At 32.1% G+C, this 17,979-nt stretch overlaps 1 protein-coding gene across 1 annotated transcript in view; it reads right to left on the reverse strand.

Annotated features, from left to right (window-relative positions):
- The window catches only part of LOC143227929 (hemicentin-1-like), a 246,350-nt gene that overhangs the window by 14,477 nt on the left and 213,894 nt on the right, over positions 1-17,979 (reverse strand). The window contains 5 exon segments of the mRNA XM_076459284.1: positions 4,734-4,868; positions 5,601-5,720; positions 10,605-10,667; positions 12,764-12,991; positions 15,975-16,106. Coding sequence (XP_076315399.1) covers positions 4,734-4,868; positions 5,601-5,720; positions 10,605-10,667; positions 12,764-12,991; positions 15,975-16,106 — 678 coding nt within the window.

Genomic DNA, 17,979 nt, shown 5'->3' on the forward strand with positions numbered 1-17,979 from the left:
AATATGTTATATGTATAAATATACACATCCAGGTCATTATTACATTCTTATCAATATGTTATATGTATAAATATATACACCCAGGTCATTATTACACTCTTATCAATATGTTATATGTATAAATATATACACCCAGGTCATTATTACATTCTTATCAATATGTTATATGTATAAATATACACACCCAGGTCATTATTACATTCTTATCAATATGTTATATGTATAAATATACACATCCAGGTCATTATTACATTCTTATCAATATGTTATATGTATAAATATACACACCTAGGTCATTATTACATTCTTATCAATATGTTATATGTATAAATATACACACCCAGGCCATTACTACATTCTTATCAATATGTTATATGTATAAATATACACATCCAGGTCATTATTACATTCTTATCAATATGTTATATGTATAAATATACACCCCCAGGTCATTATTACATTCTTATCAATATGTTATATGTATAAATATACACACCTAGGTCATTATTACATTCTTATCAATATGTTATATGTATAAATATACACATCCAGGTCATTATTACATTCTTATCAATATGTTATATGCACAAATATATACACCCAGGCCATTATTACATTCTTATCAATATGTTATATGTATAAATATACACATCCAGGTCATTATTACATTCTTATCAATATGTTATATGCACAAATATATACATCCAGGTCATTATTACATTCTTATCAATATGTTATATGCACAAATATATACACCCAGGTCATTATTACATTCTTATCAATATGTTATATGCACAAATATATACACCCAGGTCATTATTATATTCTTATCAATATGTTATATGCACAAATATATACACCCAGGTCATTATTATATTCTTATCAATATGTTATATGCACAAATATATACACACAGGTCATTATTACATTCTTATCAATATGTTATATGTATAAATATACACACCCAGGCCATTATTACATTCTTATCAATATGTTATATGTATAAATATATACACCCAGGTTATTATTACATTCTTATCAATATGTTATATGTATAAATATATACACCCAGGTTATTATTACATTCTTATCAATATGTTATATGTATAAATATACACACCCAGGTCATTATTACATTCTTATCAATATGTTATATGTATAAATATACACATCCAGGTCATTATTACATTCTTATCAATATGTTATATGTATAAATATATACACCCAGGTCATTATTACACTCTTATCAATATGTTATATGTATAAATATATACACCCAGGTCATTATTACATTCTTATCAATATGTTATATGTATAAATATACACATTCAGGTCATTATTACATTCTTATCAATGTGTTATATGTATAAATATACACACCCAGGCCATTATTACATTCTTATCAATATGTTATATGTATAAATATACACATCCAGGTCATTATTACATTACATTCTTATCAATATGTTATATGCACAAATATATACACCAAGGTCATTATTACATTCTTATCAATATGTTATATGCACAAATATATACACCCAGGTCATTATTACATTCTTATCAATATATTATATGTATAAATATACACACCCAGGTCATTATTACATTCTTATCAATATGTTATATGTATAAATATACACATCCAGGTCATTATTACATTCTTATCAATATGTTATATGTATAAATATATACACCCAGGTCATTATTACACTCTTATCAATATGTTATATGTATAAATATATACACCCAGGTCATTATTACATTCTTATCAATATGTTATATGCACAAATATACACATCCAGGTCATTATTACATTCTTATCAATGTTATATGTATAAATATACACATCCAGGTCATTATTACATTCTTATCAATATGTTATATGTATAAATATATACACCCAGGTCATTATTACACTCTTATCAATATGTTATATGTATAAATATATACACCCAGGTCATTATTACACTTATCAATATGTTATATGTATAAATATATACACCCAGGTCATTATTACATTCTTATCAATATGTTATATGTATAAATATACACATCCAGGTCATTATTACATTCTTATCAATGTGTTATATGTATAAATATACACACCCAGGCCATTATTTCATTCTTATCAATATGTTATATGTATAAATATACACATCCAGGTCATTATTACATTACATTCTTATCAATATGTTATATGCACAAATATATACACCAAGGTCATTATTACATTCTTATCAATATGTTATATGCACAAATATATACACCCAGGTCATTATTACATTCTTATCAATATGTTATATGCACAAATATATACACCCAGGTTATTATTACATTCTTATCAATATGTTATATGCACAAATATATACACCCAGGTCATTATTATATTCTTATCAATATGTTATATGCACAAATATATACACCCAGATTATTATTACATTCTTATCAATATGTTATATGTATAAATATACACACCCAGGTTATTATTACATTCTTATCAATATGTTATATGTATAAATATACACATCCAGGTCATTATTACATTCTTATCAATATGTTATATGCACAAATATATACACCCAGGTCATTATTACATTCTTATCAATATGTTATATGCACAAATATATACGCCCAGGTTATTATTACATTCTTATCAATATGTTATATGTATAAATATACACACCCAAGCCATTATTACATTCTTATCAATATGTTATATGTATAAATATACACATCCAGGTCATTATTACATTCTTATCAATATGTTATATGTATAAATATATACACCCAGGTCATTATTACATTCTTATCAATATGTTATATGTATAAATATATACACCCAGGTCATTATTACATTCTTATCAATACGTTATATGTATAAATATATACACCAAGGTCATTATTACATTCTTATCAATATGTTATATGCACAAATATATACACCCAGGTCATTATTATATTCTTATCAATATGTTATATGCACAAATATATACACCCAGGTCATTATTACATTCTTATCAATATGTTATATGTATAAATATACACACCCAGGTCATTATTACATTCTTATCAATATGTTATATGTATAAATATATACACCAAGGTCATTATTACATTCTTATCAATATGTTATATGTATAAATATATACACCCAGATCATTATTATATTCTTATCAATATTATATATGTATATGTATACACATACCTAGGTCATTACTACATTCTTATCAATATTTTGCAAGAGAGAAACTTTCATGTGATAAAAATTTAAATTGTAAATTTCAGATGTAATTACTAAACGTGAGTAATATGTGTTACAAGTGGTGATGAGGTTGTTTGTGCCACAAAATAATTATAAATTTGAACAATACTTCCTGTCATACCTTATGACAGTCTGTGAAGTATTTACTGAATAAGTTATTATCATAACGATCTAAGTGTGTGATCTGTAGAGTTTACCAATGTTCTCACTGATTAATAAAATCAGTAAAATGTTCAATATGAAAACTGGTCTCTTTATGTTGAACAAAGAAGTAACGTGAAATAACTTTCCACTTATAATGTAAATGTTATACTTTCATATTGTTTATCGAGATAATCAAATACAGATATCTGTATATCTGTGATACTCCAATAAGAGAACAAATACTTTAATCTTTTTTATTAAACTTTTAACAAGCAAAGCTCACGTATTAAAGAATCTCTCACCATCAAGACAATACAGTGAAGATTTCTCTATTAATTTCTTACAGAGACTTCTGAAACTAGGTGAGTAAGAAACATTTTACCTCAGTGCAAAGTTACAAATACAAAGGAAGTATTTTAATATTTGTTTCTGAGTGTTTTGCTTTAAAGCAAAATTTAAAGAAAACATATTGTGATGCATAAAAATGTATACACCTTGAGGAAAAAAATTAATTCATACAAAGAATCTTTGAAGGATTGACTTATAAAACTTTGACTCACGTCAAACGTTAAAACATCAAACCCATAAGACATTACTATCAGATGTTTAACAACTGTTTTATGTAAAATGTAATTTTGATCAGCTGTTTATAATAAAGTTAGATTTAACCAAGTTTCTGTTCCTAGCAACTATTAGAATAAAACGTTTGAAATGTGATTTCCCAGAAAATCTCCAAGGTTTACAGCTATTGGCAAACCTGTTAAAAGGCACCTTCTAGTGATTGATGAGGGAACTAGTGAAACACCTTCATCTCTTTTCAAGGTTGGAATATTACTTTTGGATTGATGTTTCTAAAGTAGCAAATTAATAATTTATAAGACAGACATATGAAATCATTTAAAGACCTATTTTAGTTTTGTAAGAATATAATCAGATTACTGGCTTCAATAAGTATGATTATATGTGATCATAATAAAACCTTTAGTCACAACCCAGCTCTTTTAATTGGATTTTTCTTCCTTTATTTCTGCAAAAGTGAAACGTTCACTAGTTTTTTTAAACTTTGTGATGCAGGTTTGTTATCTCACTACAAGTTTCTAGCAATGAAAACATTTTAACTAAGAACGTAACCACTGGAAGTAATAAATTGTACTTTGTATATTTTAATTAAATAGCCCAACTACTGTCTAAGCTTATGCTACTAAACCTTCTAACATAAGAATATTGAACATTGATTTTATATCACTAATTTAAACCATGACTTAAGGCTTTATAATTATTCAAACAGACTACACTATTCTGTCATAAGTTGAGTTACACTAACCTTGGCAGCTAACACCACCAATGGTTCTTCGAAATCCATCTTCACACTTGACCAAACACCTATAAGAACCTATGGTGTTTTCACACTCTTGATAAAAATCACATGAAGCTAAGCCCATCTTGCATTCATCCAAATCTGTAAGACAAATACCATGATAAGAAAATACTTTAACAAGATGTTTAGTATTTCTATACAACAATCGTTGTACACAACATTACAAGATGTTTAGTATTTCTATACAACAATCGTTGTACACAACATTACAAGATGTTTAGTATTTATATAAAACAATCCTTGTACACAACATTACAAGATGTTTAGTATTTCTATACAACAATCGCTATACACAACATTACAAGATGTTTAGTATTTCTATACAACAATCGCTATACACAACATTACAAGATGTTTAGTATTTCTATACAACAATCCTTGTACACAACATTACAAGATGTTTAGTATTTCTATACAACAATCCTTGTACACAACATTACAAGATGTTTAGTATTTCTATACAACAATCGTTGTACACAACATTACAAGATGTTTAGTATTTCTATACAACAATCGTTGTACACAACATTACAAGATGTTTAGTATTTCTATACAACAATCGTTGTACACAACATTACAAGATGTTTAGTATTTCTATAAACAATCGTTGTACACAACATTACAAGATGTTTAGTATTTCTATACAACAATCGTTGTACACAACATTACGAGATGTTTAGTATTTCTATAAACTAATTCTTGTACAGTATTTCTTCTCATGTCATATAAATATGAAATACTTTCTGTATTGATTGTCAAATGTGGTTACTTAAGACATATTCCCTATTCTATGTATATATAATGTTAGCCCACCTTTACATGTTTGCCCATTAGGTCCTAATGTTAAACCATCAGGACAGAAACACAGGTAGCTTCCAGGAGTGTTGGCACAGCCGTGAGAACAAAGTTGAAGTCGAGTACATTCGTCGTCATCTGGAAGAGAATCAAAATAAATAATCATTTAAACAAACTGTTCTAAAACAATATTGAGAAATATTGGCAGTGCATAGATTGTAATTCAAAAATTTGTGTTTACTACTGAAAGTAACCCTACCACGAGGTACTTGGAAATCTAATATCAAGAGCATAACAACAACATGTTAGCCCTTAAAGAGTGCATATATTTTTAGTACATATACTGTTGGTATGTACAGTCATGTGAAAAAGTTAGGACACTCTATGAAAGTCTGTGTATTTTTGTAACAGTTTTGGATATATAGATATTTAATCTCAATTTTAACAATACAGAGAGATTATAAGAATATATCTAAACAATTAAAACTGAAGAAAAGACTTTTCAAGATTTTCTGTAAATGTAATTCTACAAAAATGCATATTCTAACTGAGGTAAAAGTTATGACACCCCCACATTTATACCCACTTAAAATGGCTGAACTCACACACAGGTGTATCATACCAGGTGCACATGATTAGAAAATCGTTAATCAGCATTTTGAATGAGGTTTGACCTATTTAAACCTCAGACATTTAGTTTGGTATGCTCCTGACTGTTGAAGTGAAAGTGAGCACCATGGTGAGAGCAAAAGAGCTGTCTGAGGCCTTCAGAAAGAAAATTGTAGCAGCTTATGAGTCTGGTAAGGGATTTAAAAATATCTCAAAATATTTTGAAATCAGCTGGAAAACAGTCAACAAGTGGAGGGCTTTCCAAACAACTGCCAACATGCCCAGGTTTGGTCGTCCAAGCAAGTTCACCCCGAGAGCAGACCACAAGATACTAAAAGAGGTCTCCAAACACCATAACATGTCATCACGGGACCTACAGCAGGCTCTGACTACTGATGACGTGAAAGTGCATGCCTCCACAATCAGAAAGAGACTGCACAAGCTTAACTTGCATGGGAGGTGTACAAGGAGGAAACCTTTGTTCTCTAAGAGAAACATCAAAGCCAGACTGAAGTTTGCCAGAGAGAATGTAGACAAAGACCAGGACTTCTAGAATAATGTTCTTTGGACAGATGAGTCCAAAATTGAATTATTTGGACACCAGAACAGAGGACATGTTTGGCATAAACCATTATAGCATTTCAGGAAAAGAACCTCATACCAACTGTGAAGCATGGAGGTGGAAGTGTCATGGTTTGGGGCTGCTTTGCTGCAGCAGGACCTGGACAGCTCACACTCATAGAATCCACCATGAATTCTACTGTGTATCAGAGGGTACTTGAGGATCATGTGAGACCATCCGTACGAAAATTAAAGCTGAAGCGGAACTGGACCCTGCAACACGACAATGACCCAAAACATACCAGTAAATCCAACAAGAACTGGCTGAAAACTAACTTGAAATGGGCTGTACATGCAAGAAACCCCTGAAACATCTCACAGCTGAAAGAATTCTGCATTGAGGGTGGGTAAACTCTCTTCTGACCAATGTCAGAGACTGATAGATGGCTACAAGAAGCATCTCACTGCAGTTATTTCAGCCAAAGGGGGTAACACTAGCTATTAGGGGTAGGGTGTACTAACTTTTCCTCAATTAGAATATGCATTTTTGTAGAATTACATTTACAGAAGATCTTGAAAAGTGTTTTCTTCAGTTTTAATTGTTTAGTTATATTCCTATAATCTCTCAGTATTGTTAAAATTGAGATTAAATATCTATATATCAAAAAATGTTACACAACTACACAGGCTTTCATAGGGTGCCCTAACTTTTTCACATGACTTTATATTGTTTGTACATATACTGTTGGTACGTACATTGTTTATACATATACTGTTGGTACGTACATTGTTACTACATATACTGTTGGTATGTATACTGTTAGTACATATACTGTTGGTATGCATATTGTTGGTACATTTACTGTTAGTCCATATACTGTTGGTATATATATTGTTCGTACATATACTGTTGGTACGTATATTGTTGGTACACATACTGTTAGTTCATATATTGTTGGTACGTATATTGTTAGTACATATATTGTTAGTCCATATACTGTTGGTATGCATATTGTTGGTACATTTACTGTTAGTCCATATACTGTTGGTATATATATTGTTCGTACATATACTGTTGGTATGCATATTGTTGGTACATTTACTGTTAGTCCATATACTGTTGGTATATATATTGTTGGTACGTATATTGTTAGTACATATACTGTTGGTACATATATTTTAGTACATATACTGTTAGTACATATATTGTTAGTACATACATTGTTAGGTTTCTGTGTTTGGTATTCATGTAAATCATTAACTATGAAACTCTTCTTTAATATGAGTGCTTCATTACTCTTTCAGGCAATAGTACACATCTCATTGTTACCCTGTTAGATACCAGTACGCATCTCATTGTTACCCTGTTAGATACCAGTACACATCTCATTGTTACCCTGTTAGATACCAGTACGCATCTCATCGTTACCCTGTTAGATACCAGTACACATCTCATGGTTACCCTGTTAGATACCAGTACGCATCTCATCGTTACCCTGTTAGATACCAGTACCCATCTCATCGTTACCCTGTTAGATACCAGTACCCATCTCATCGTTACCCTGTTAGATACCAGTATGCATCTCATCGTTACCCTGTTAGATACCAGTACACATCTCATGGTTACCCTGTTAGATACCAGTACGCATCTCATCGTTACCCTGTTAGATACCAGTACCCATCTCATCGTTACCCTGTTAGATACCAGTATGCATCTCATCGTTACCCTGTTAGATACCAGTATGCATCTCATCGTTACCCTGTTAGATACCAGTATACATCTCATGGTTACCCTGTTAAATACCAGTACGCATCTCATGGTTACCCTGTTAAATACCAGTACGCATCTCATGGTTACCCTGTTAAATACCAGTACGCATCTCATCGTTACCCTGTTAGATACCAGTACGCATCTCATCGTTACCCTGTTAGATACCAGTATACATCTCATGGTTACCGTTAGATACCAGTACGCATCTCATCGTTACCCTGTTAGATACCAGTACACATCTCATGGTTACCCTGTTAGATACCAGTACGCATCTCATCGTTACCCTGTTAGATACCAGTACCCATCTCATCGTTACCCTGTTAGATACCAGTACGCATCTCATCGTTACCCTGTTAGATACCAGTATACATCTCATGGTTACCGTTAGATACCAGTACACATCTCATGGTTACCCTGTTAGATACCAGTACGCATCTCATCGTTACCCTGTTAGATACCAGTATACATCTCATGGTTACCGTTAGATACCAGTACACATCTCATGGTTACCCTGTTAGATACCAGTACGCATCTCATCGTTACCCTGTTAGATACCAGTATACATCTCATCGTTACCCTGTTAGATACCAGTACGCATCTCATCGTTACCCTGTTAGATACCAGTACGCATCTCATCGTTACCCTGTTAGATACCAGTACCCATCTCATCGTTACCCTGTTAGATACCAGTACCCATCTCATCGTTACCCTGTTAGATACCAGTATGCATCTCATTGTTACCCTGTTAGATACCAGTACGCATCTCATGGTTACCCTGTTAGATACCAGTACGCATCTCATCGTTACCCTGTTAGATACCAGTATACATCTCATGGTTACCGTTAGATACCAGTACACATCTCATGGTTACCCTGTTAGATACCAGTACGCATCTCATCGTTACCCTGTTAGATACCAGTATACATCTCATCGTTACCCTGTTAGATACCAGTACGCATCTCATCGTTACCCTGTTAGATACCAGTACGCATCTCATCGTTACCCTGTTAGATACCAGTACCCATCTCATCGTTACCCTGTTAGATACCAGTACCCATCTCATCGTTACCCTGTTAGATACCAGTATGCATCTCATTGTTACCCTGTTAGATACCAGTACGCATCTCATGGTTACCCTGTTAGATACCAGTACGCATCTCATCGTTACCCTGTTAGATACCAGTACGCATCTCATCGTTACCCTGTTAGATACCAGTAAGCATCTCATCGTTACCCTGTTAGATACTAGTACGCATCTCATCGTTACCCTGTTAGATACCAGTACGCATCTCATGGTTACCCTGTTAGATACCAGTACGCATCTCATGGTTACCCTGTTAGATACCAGTACGCATCTCATGGTTACCCTGTTAGATACCAGTACGCATCTCATCGTTACCCTGTTAGATACCAGTACGCATCTCATCGTTACCCTGTTAGATACCAGTACGCATCTCATCGTTACCCTGTTAGATACCAGTACGCATCTCATCGTTACTCTGTTAGATACCAGTACACATCTCATTGTTACCCTGATAGATACCAGTACACATCTCATTGTTACCCTGTTAGATATCAGTACACATCTCATTGTTACCCTGTTAGATACTAGTATACATCTCATTGTTACCCTGTTATATACTAGTATACATCTCATTGTTACCCTGTTAGATACTAGTATACACATTGTTTTATTACCCAGTTAGATGCAAGGGTATATCCTGTTTTGTTACTTTGTTGGATAGCAGGGTATATTTTCAGTTGAGAACCAAATTTAAGGTGGCTCATTACACATAAACACATTAAAGTTTCATGTTTGAGCTAAATGTATTAAATAAAGGATGGTTTGTGTAATTCAAATACATAAATGATGGGCTTGTGTAACTTGAACATGAATGATGGGTTTGTGTAACTTGAACATGAATGATGGGTTTGTGTAATTCAAATACATGAATGATGGGTTTGTGTAACTTAAATACATGAGTGATGGGTTTGTGTAACTTAATACATGAATGATGGGTTTGTGTAACTTAATACATGGATTAAGGGTTTGTGTATCTTAAATACATGAACAAACATACCTCTACAATATGGACCTTCTGCATCAAGTATAAACCCATCTGGACACTTGTTGCTTGGGTTCCCTGTTTGAACAACATAAATAGAATAAAACAAGCATTTTAGTTTTGAAATATGTTACATAGCTTATAGACTGACATTTCTTTTTTAATAGAAAAGTCCATTGAAAATTCTACAGTTAGGTTTTATTGATAATAGAGTGTTGATACTAAGTGTTACCGAGATAAATAACAAAGTATCCATAATGAGGTTTGACAAGTTACCTAAAGGAATACATGCAAGTGTAACAAGTTAGCTAAAGGAATACATGCAAGTGTAACAAGTTAACTAAAGGAATACATGCAAGTATTAACATGATACCGAAAGGAATACATGCAAGTATTAACATGATACCGAAAGGAATACACGCAAGTGTAACAAGTTAACTAAAGGAATACATGCAAGTGTAACAAGATACCTAAAGGAATACATGCAAGTGTAACAAGTTAACTAAAGGAATACATGCAAGTATTAACATGATACCGAAAGGAATACACGCAAGTGTAACAAGTTAACTAAAGGAATACATGCAAATGTAACAAGTTAACTAAAGGAATACATGCAAGTGTAACAAGTTACCTAAAGGAATACATGCAAGTGCAGCAAGTTAACTAAAGGAATACATGCAAGTGTAACAAGTTACCTAAAGAAATACATGCAAGTGTTAACAAGATACCTAAAGGAATACATACAAGTGTAACAAGTTAACTAAAGGAATACATGCAACTGTAACAAGTTACCTAAAGAAATACATGCAAGTGTTAACAAGATACCTAAAGGAATAATGGCAAGTATGAACAAGTTGCCTACAGGAATACGTGCAAGTGTAACAAGTTACCTAAAGGAATACACGCAAGTGTAACAAGTTAACTAAAGGACTACATGCAAGTGTAACAAGTTACCTAAAGAAATACATGCAAGTGTAACAAGTTACCTAAAGAAATACATGCAAGTGTTAACAAGATATCTAAAGGAATACACGCAAGTGTAACAAGTTACCTAAAGGAATACACGCAAGTGTTAACAAGATACCTAAAGGAATACATGCAAGTGTTAACAAGATACCTAAAGGAATACATGCAAGTGTAACAAGTTACCTAAAGGAATACATGCAAGTGTAACAAGTTACCTAAAGGAATACATGCAAGTGTAACAAGTTACCTTAAGGAATACATGCAAGTGTAACAAGTTAACTAAAGGAATACAAGCAAGTGTAACAAGTTAACTAAAGGAATACATGCAAGTGTAACAAGTTACCTAAAGAAATACATGCAAGTGTAACAAGTTAACTAAAGGAATACATGCAAGTGTAACAAGTTACCTAAAGGAATACATGCAAGTGTAACAAGTTAACTAAAGGAATACATGCAACTGTAACAAGTTACCTAAAGAAATACATGCAAGTGTTAACAAGTTAACTAAAGGACTACATGCAAGTGTAACAACTTACCTAAAGAAATACATGCAAGTGTTAACAAGATACCTAAAGGAATACATGTAAGTGTAACAAGTTAACTAAAGGAATACATGCAAGTGTAACAAGTTAATTAAAGGAATACATCCAAGTGTAACAAGTAACCTAAAGAAATACATGCAAGTATAATAAGTTAACTAAAGGACTACATGCAAATGTTAACAAATTACCTAAAGGAATGCGTGCAAGTGTTAACAAGATACATAACAAAACAGTGTTGGTAAGTGCTGATAAGATACATAACAAAACAGTGTTGGTAAGTGCTGATAAGACACATAACAAAACAATGTTGGTAAGTGCTGATAAGATACATAACAAAACAGTGTTGGTAAGTGCTGATAAGATACATAACAAAACAGTGTTGGTAAGTGCTGATAAGACACATAACAAAACACTGTTAGTAAGTGCTAATAAGATACATCATGAAACAGTGTCAGCAAGTGTTAACAAAATAAACCCATGGAAAGAAAATGTTAATAGGATACAGAACAAATAAATTATAAGAAGTGTAAACAAAAATATAGACACTTGTTAAAATACGTAAGATAAGACAGGTATATCACAAGTTTAGCTTTCTTCAGGTAATAGTCTCAAATAATTGAATTTGTAGAAATAAAAATATAATCGAACCATTTCATAACTGTGTACCTTTGGCAATGGTTGATGAAACAATATAGTTCATTTCTTGGTTGTTTTTATCATAGTGGTTGGCCAGACCAGTAGCATATAGAGTTTCTACCAAGTAAGGCATCTGTCCTAATGCTTCATCGTAAGTAATTGTATGATTCCAAGCATAGGGTAAGATATAATTGTTAACCCTGAAGGTCCGTGCAGAGTAACCATACAAAGAGCTTGGTCCTGTTTGTATGTAATCCTCTAAAAATTAAGTAATTCATTGTGTAAGTGAAACAAACCTTTTACTGTGTAAATACAACAAACCATTTACTGTGTAAATACAACAAACCTTTTACTGTGTAAATACAACAAACCATTTACTGTGTAAATACAACAAACCTTTTACTGTGTAAATACAACAAACCATTTACTGTGTAAATACAACAAACCATTAGTTGTGTAAATAGAAAAAGGCACTTGCTGTGTGAATAACTGATTTAATGAAAAGTTACTGTATATGTTTTAGTGGAAATAGTTTATTATATAAAACACTGAAAGAATAAACTGAACACAAACAGGTGCCTGTTATATTTACAGTGCATGAACATCTTGAAAACAGAAGTATTAGTTATTCATGTCTTTCACTGAATGTACATCCTAGATACAATCTCATGTCTTTCAGTGAATGTTCGTTCTAGATACAAGCCAATGTCTTTCATTGAATGTCCATCCTAGATACAAGCCAATGTCTTACAGTGAATGTCTATCCTAGATACAAGCTCATATCTTCCAGTAAATGTTGGTCCTAGAAACAAGTTCATGTCTTCCAGTGAATATTCATCCTAGATACAAGCTAATGTCTTTCATTGAATGTCCATCCTAGATACAAGCTAATGTCTTCCAGTGAATGTTCATCCTAGATACAAGCTCATGTCTTCCAGTGAATGTTCATCCTAGATACAAGTTCATGTCTTCCAGTGAATGTTCATCCTAGATACAAGTTCATGTCTTTCACTGAATGTACATCCTAGATACAAGCCAATGTCTTTCACTGAATGTACATCCTAGATACAAGCCAATGTCTTTCAGTGAATGTTCGTTCTAGATGCAAGCTAATGTCTTCCAGTGAATGTCCATTCTAGATACAAGCCAATGTCTTTCATTGAATGTCCATCCTAGATACAAGCTAATGTCTTCCAGTGAATGTTCATCCTAGATACAAGCTAATGTCTTCCAGTGAACGTTCATCCTAGATACGATCTCATGTCTTTCACTGAATGTACATCCTAGATACAAGCCAATGTCTTTCACTGAATGTCCATTCTAGATACAAGCCAATTTCTTCCAGTGAATGTTCATTCTAGATACAAGCCAATGTCTTCCAGTGAATGTCCATTCTAGATACAAGCTAATGTCTTCCAGTGAATATTCATCCTAGATACAAGCTAATGTCTTCCAGTGAATGTTCATCCTAGATACAAGTTCATGTCTTCCAGTGAATGTTTATTCTAGAAACAAGTTCATGTCTTCCAGTGAATGTTTATTCTAGAAACAAGTTCATGTCTTCCAGTGAATGTTTATTCTAGAAACAAGTTCATGTCTTCCAGTGAATGTTTATTCTAGAAACAAGTTCATGTCTTCCAGTGAATGTTCATCCTAGATACAAGTTCATGTCTTCCAGTGAATGTTTATTCTAGAAACAAGTTCATGTCTTCCAGTGAATGTTTATTCTAGAAACAAGTTCATGTCTTCCAGTGAATGTTTATTCTAGAAACAAGTTCATGTCTTCCAGTGAATATTCATCCTAGATACAAGTTCATGTCTTCCAGTGAATGTTTATTCTAGAAACAAGTTCATGTCTTCCAGTGAATATTCATCCTAGATACAAGTTCATGTCTTCCAGTGAATGTTTATTCTAGAAACAAGTTCATGTCTTCCAGTGAATGTTTATTCTAGAAACAAGTTCATGTCTTCCAGTGAATGTTTATTCTAGAAACAAGTTCATGTCTTCCAGTGAATATTCATCCTAGATACAAGCTCATGTCTTTCATTGAATGTCCATCCTAGATACAAGCTAATGTCTTCCAGTGAATGTTCATCCTAGATACAATCTCATATCTTCCACTGAATGTCCATTCTAGGTAAAAGTTCATGTCTTCTTGTGAATGTCCATCCTATATTTCATACAGATAACCAAATACTTATCTGAGGATAGCTGGCATGGGTATTAACACTTTTACTAATAAAGCATAGAACGTTTTGACCTGAAGATGACCTAAGAAGGTTGAAACATTGTTCTCTGCTTTATTAATAAAAGTATTAGTACCCATACCTGCCATCCTGAGACACATTTTTACTTCAGTGGGTTTCTTGTCATCACAAGATCACCAAATAATACTTTCACCCAAACATACATAACAAAACTAATACTTTCACCCATTATCCCCAAACATACGTAACAAAACTAATACTTTCACCCAAACATACATAACAAAACTAATACTTTCACCCACTCTCCCCAAACATACATAACAAAATTAATACTTTCATCCATTCTCCCCAAACATACATAACAAAACCAATACTTTCACCCATTCTCCCCAAACATACATAACAAAACCAATACTTTCACCCACTCTCCCCAAACATACATAACAAAATTAATACTTTCATCCATTCTCTCCAAACATACATAAGAAAACCAATACTTTCACCCATTCTCCCCAAACATACATAACAAAACTAATACTTTCACCCAAACATACATAACAAAACTAATACTTTCACCCATTCTCCCCAAACATACATAACAAAACTAATACTTTCACCCAAACATACATAACAAAACTAATACTTTCACCCAAACATACATAACAAAACTAATACTTTCACCCATTCTCCCCAAACATACATAACAAAGTCACATTTTTTAACAATCACTCAACAATGTTAATGTGAAAAGGATGAACAAACAACAGAATCATGAGTAGTGACATCACATAACCAATCTAACCACAAACTAAGCAGATCACAAAACAAAACTGTCACAATGATGAGGTCACATAACAGACATCTATGGTCATTTTCTTCAACTATCGTGATGGTAGAAAATCACAAAATAACCCACAAACTCTGGGAAAAGACCACACTTCCAGCACATAATCCCATAACACAGAAGAAAGCATGAATTAATAATTTCAATCCTACAGATTTCTGTAATTAATGTTACATCAGCCAAAGATACCTTCATAAGGATCAATCTCTATTTGAGTGTCAGGAGCAAAAACTGGCACTTCTCCACTGATGACGACATCTACCAGCAACACACCATCAGCATCCAGTCCTCTTGCCACATGTGTCATATGTAACACTTCCCCTGCAAGAGAGAACCATGAACATTTGATGAGAAACCATAAACGTTGTTAGATACTGAAAGTTGAGGTTTTCCATAATAAATTAAGTTTAACACTAACCATACATAAACAACATAGAATGAAGAAGATGTTAATAAAGTTGGGTATCAGTATTATATATAGATCAACTAATTAAGAAACTCCAAGTTTAACACTAAACCTACATAAACAACATAAAATGAAGAAGATGTTAATAAAGTTGGGTATCAGTATTATATATAGATCAACTAATTAAGAAACTCCATGTTTAACACTAACCCTACATAAAGAACATTGAATGAAGATGTTAATAAAGTTGGGTATCAGTATTATATATAGGTCAACTAATTAAAAAACCCCAAGTTTAACACTAACCCTACATAAACAACATAAAATGAAGAAGATGTTAATAAAGTTGGGTATCAGTATTATATATAGATCAACTAATTAAGAAACTCCAAGTTTAACACTAACCCTACATAAAGAACATTGAATGAAGATGTTAATAAAGTTGAGTATCAGTATTATATATAGATCAACTAATTAAAAAACCCCAAGTTTAACACTAACCCTACATAAACAACATAAAATTAAGATGTTAATAAAGTTGGGTATCAGTATTATATATAGATCAACTAATTAAGAAACTCCAAGTTTAACACTAACCCTACATAAACAACATAGAATGAAGATGTTAATAAAGTTGGGTATCAGTATTATATATAGATCAACTAATTAAGAAACTCCAAGTTTAACACTGACCCTAAATAAAGAACATAGAATGAAGATGTTAATAAAGTTGGGTATCAGTATTATATATAGATCAACTAATTAAGAAACTCCAAGTTTAACACTGACCCTACATAAAGAACACAGAATGAAGAAGATGTTAATAAAGTTGGGTATCAGTATTATATATAGATCAACTAATTAAGAAACTCCATGTTTAACACTAACCCTACATAAAGAACATTGAATGAAGATGTTAATAAAGTTGGGTATCAGTATTATATATAGGTCAACTAATTAAAAAACCCCAAGTTTAACACTAACCCTACATAAACAACATAAAATGAAGAAGATGTTAATAAAGTTGGGTATCAGTATTATATATAGATCAACTAATTAAGAAACTCCAAGTTTAACACTAACCCTACATAAACAACATAGAATGAAGAAGATGTTAATAAAGTTGGGTATCAGTATTATATACAGATCAACTAATTAAGAAACTCCAAGTTTAACACTGACCCCACATAAAGAACATAGAATGAAGAAGATGTTAATAAAGTTGGGTATCAGTATTATATATAGATCAACTAATTAAGAAACTCCAAGTTTAACACTGACCCTACATAAAGAACATAAAATGAAGAAGATGTTAATAAAGTTGGGTATCAGTATTATATATAGATCAACTAATTAAGAAACTCCAAGTTTAACACTAACCCTACATAAAGAACATAGAATGAAGAAGATGTTAATAAAGTTGGGTATCAGTATTATATATAGATCAACTAATTAAGAAACTCCAAGTTTAACACTAACCCTACATAAAGAACATAGAATGAAGAAGATGTTAATAAAGTTGGGTATCAGTATTATATATAGATCAACTAATTAAGAAACTCCAAGTTTAACACTAACCCTACATAAAGAACACAGAATGAAGAAGATGTTAATAAAGTTGGGTATCAGTATTATATATAGATCAACTAATTAAGAAACTCCAAGTTTAACACTAACCCTACATAAAGAACACAGAATGAAGAAGATGTTAATAAAGTTGGGTATCAGTATTATATATAGATCAACTAATTAAGAAACTCCAAGTTTAATACTAACCCTACATAAAGT

The sequence above is a fragment of the Tachypleus tridentatus genome, chromosome 10 (assembly GCF_004210375.1).
Source record: "Tachypleus tridentatus isolate NWPU-2018 chromosome 10, ASM421037v1, whole genome shotgun sequence".
Lineage (NCBI taxonomy): Eukaryota > Metazoa > Arthropoda > Merostomata > Xiphosura > Limulidae > Tachypleus > Tachypleus tridentatus.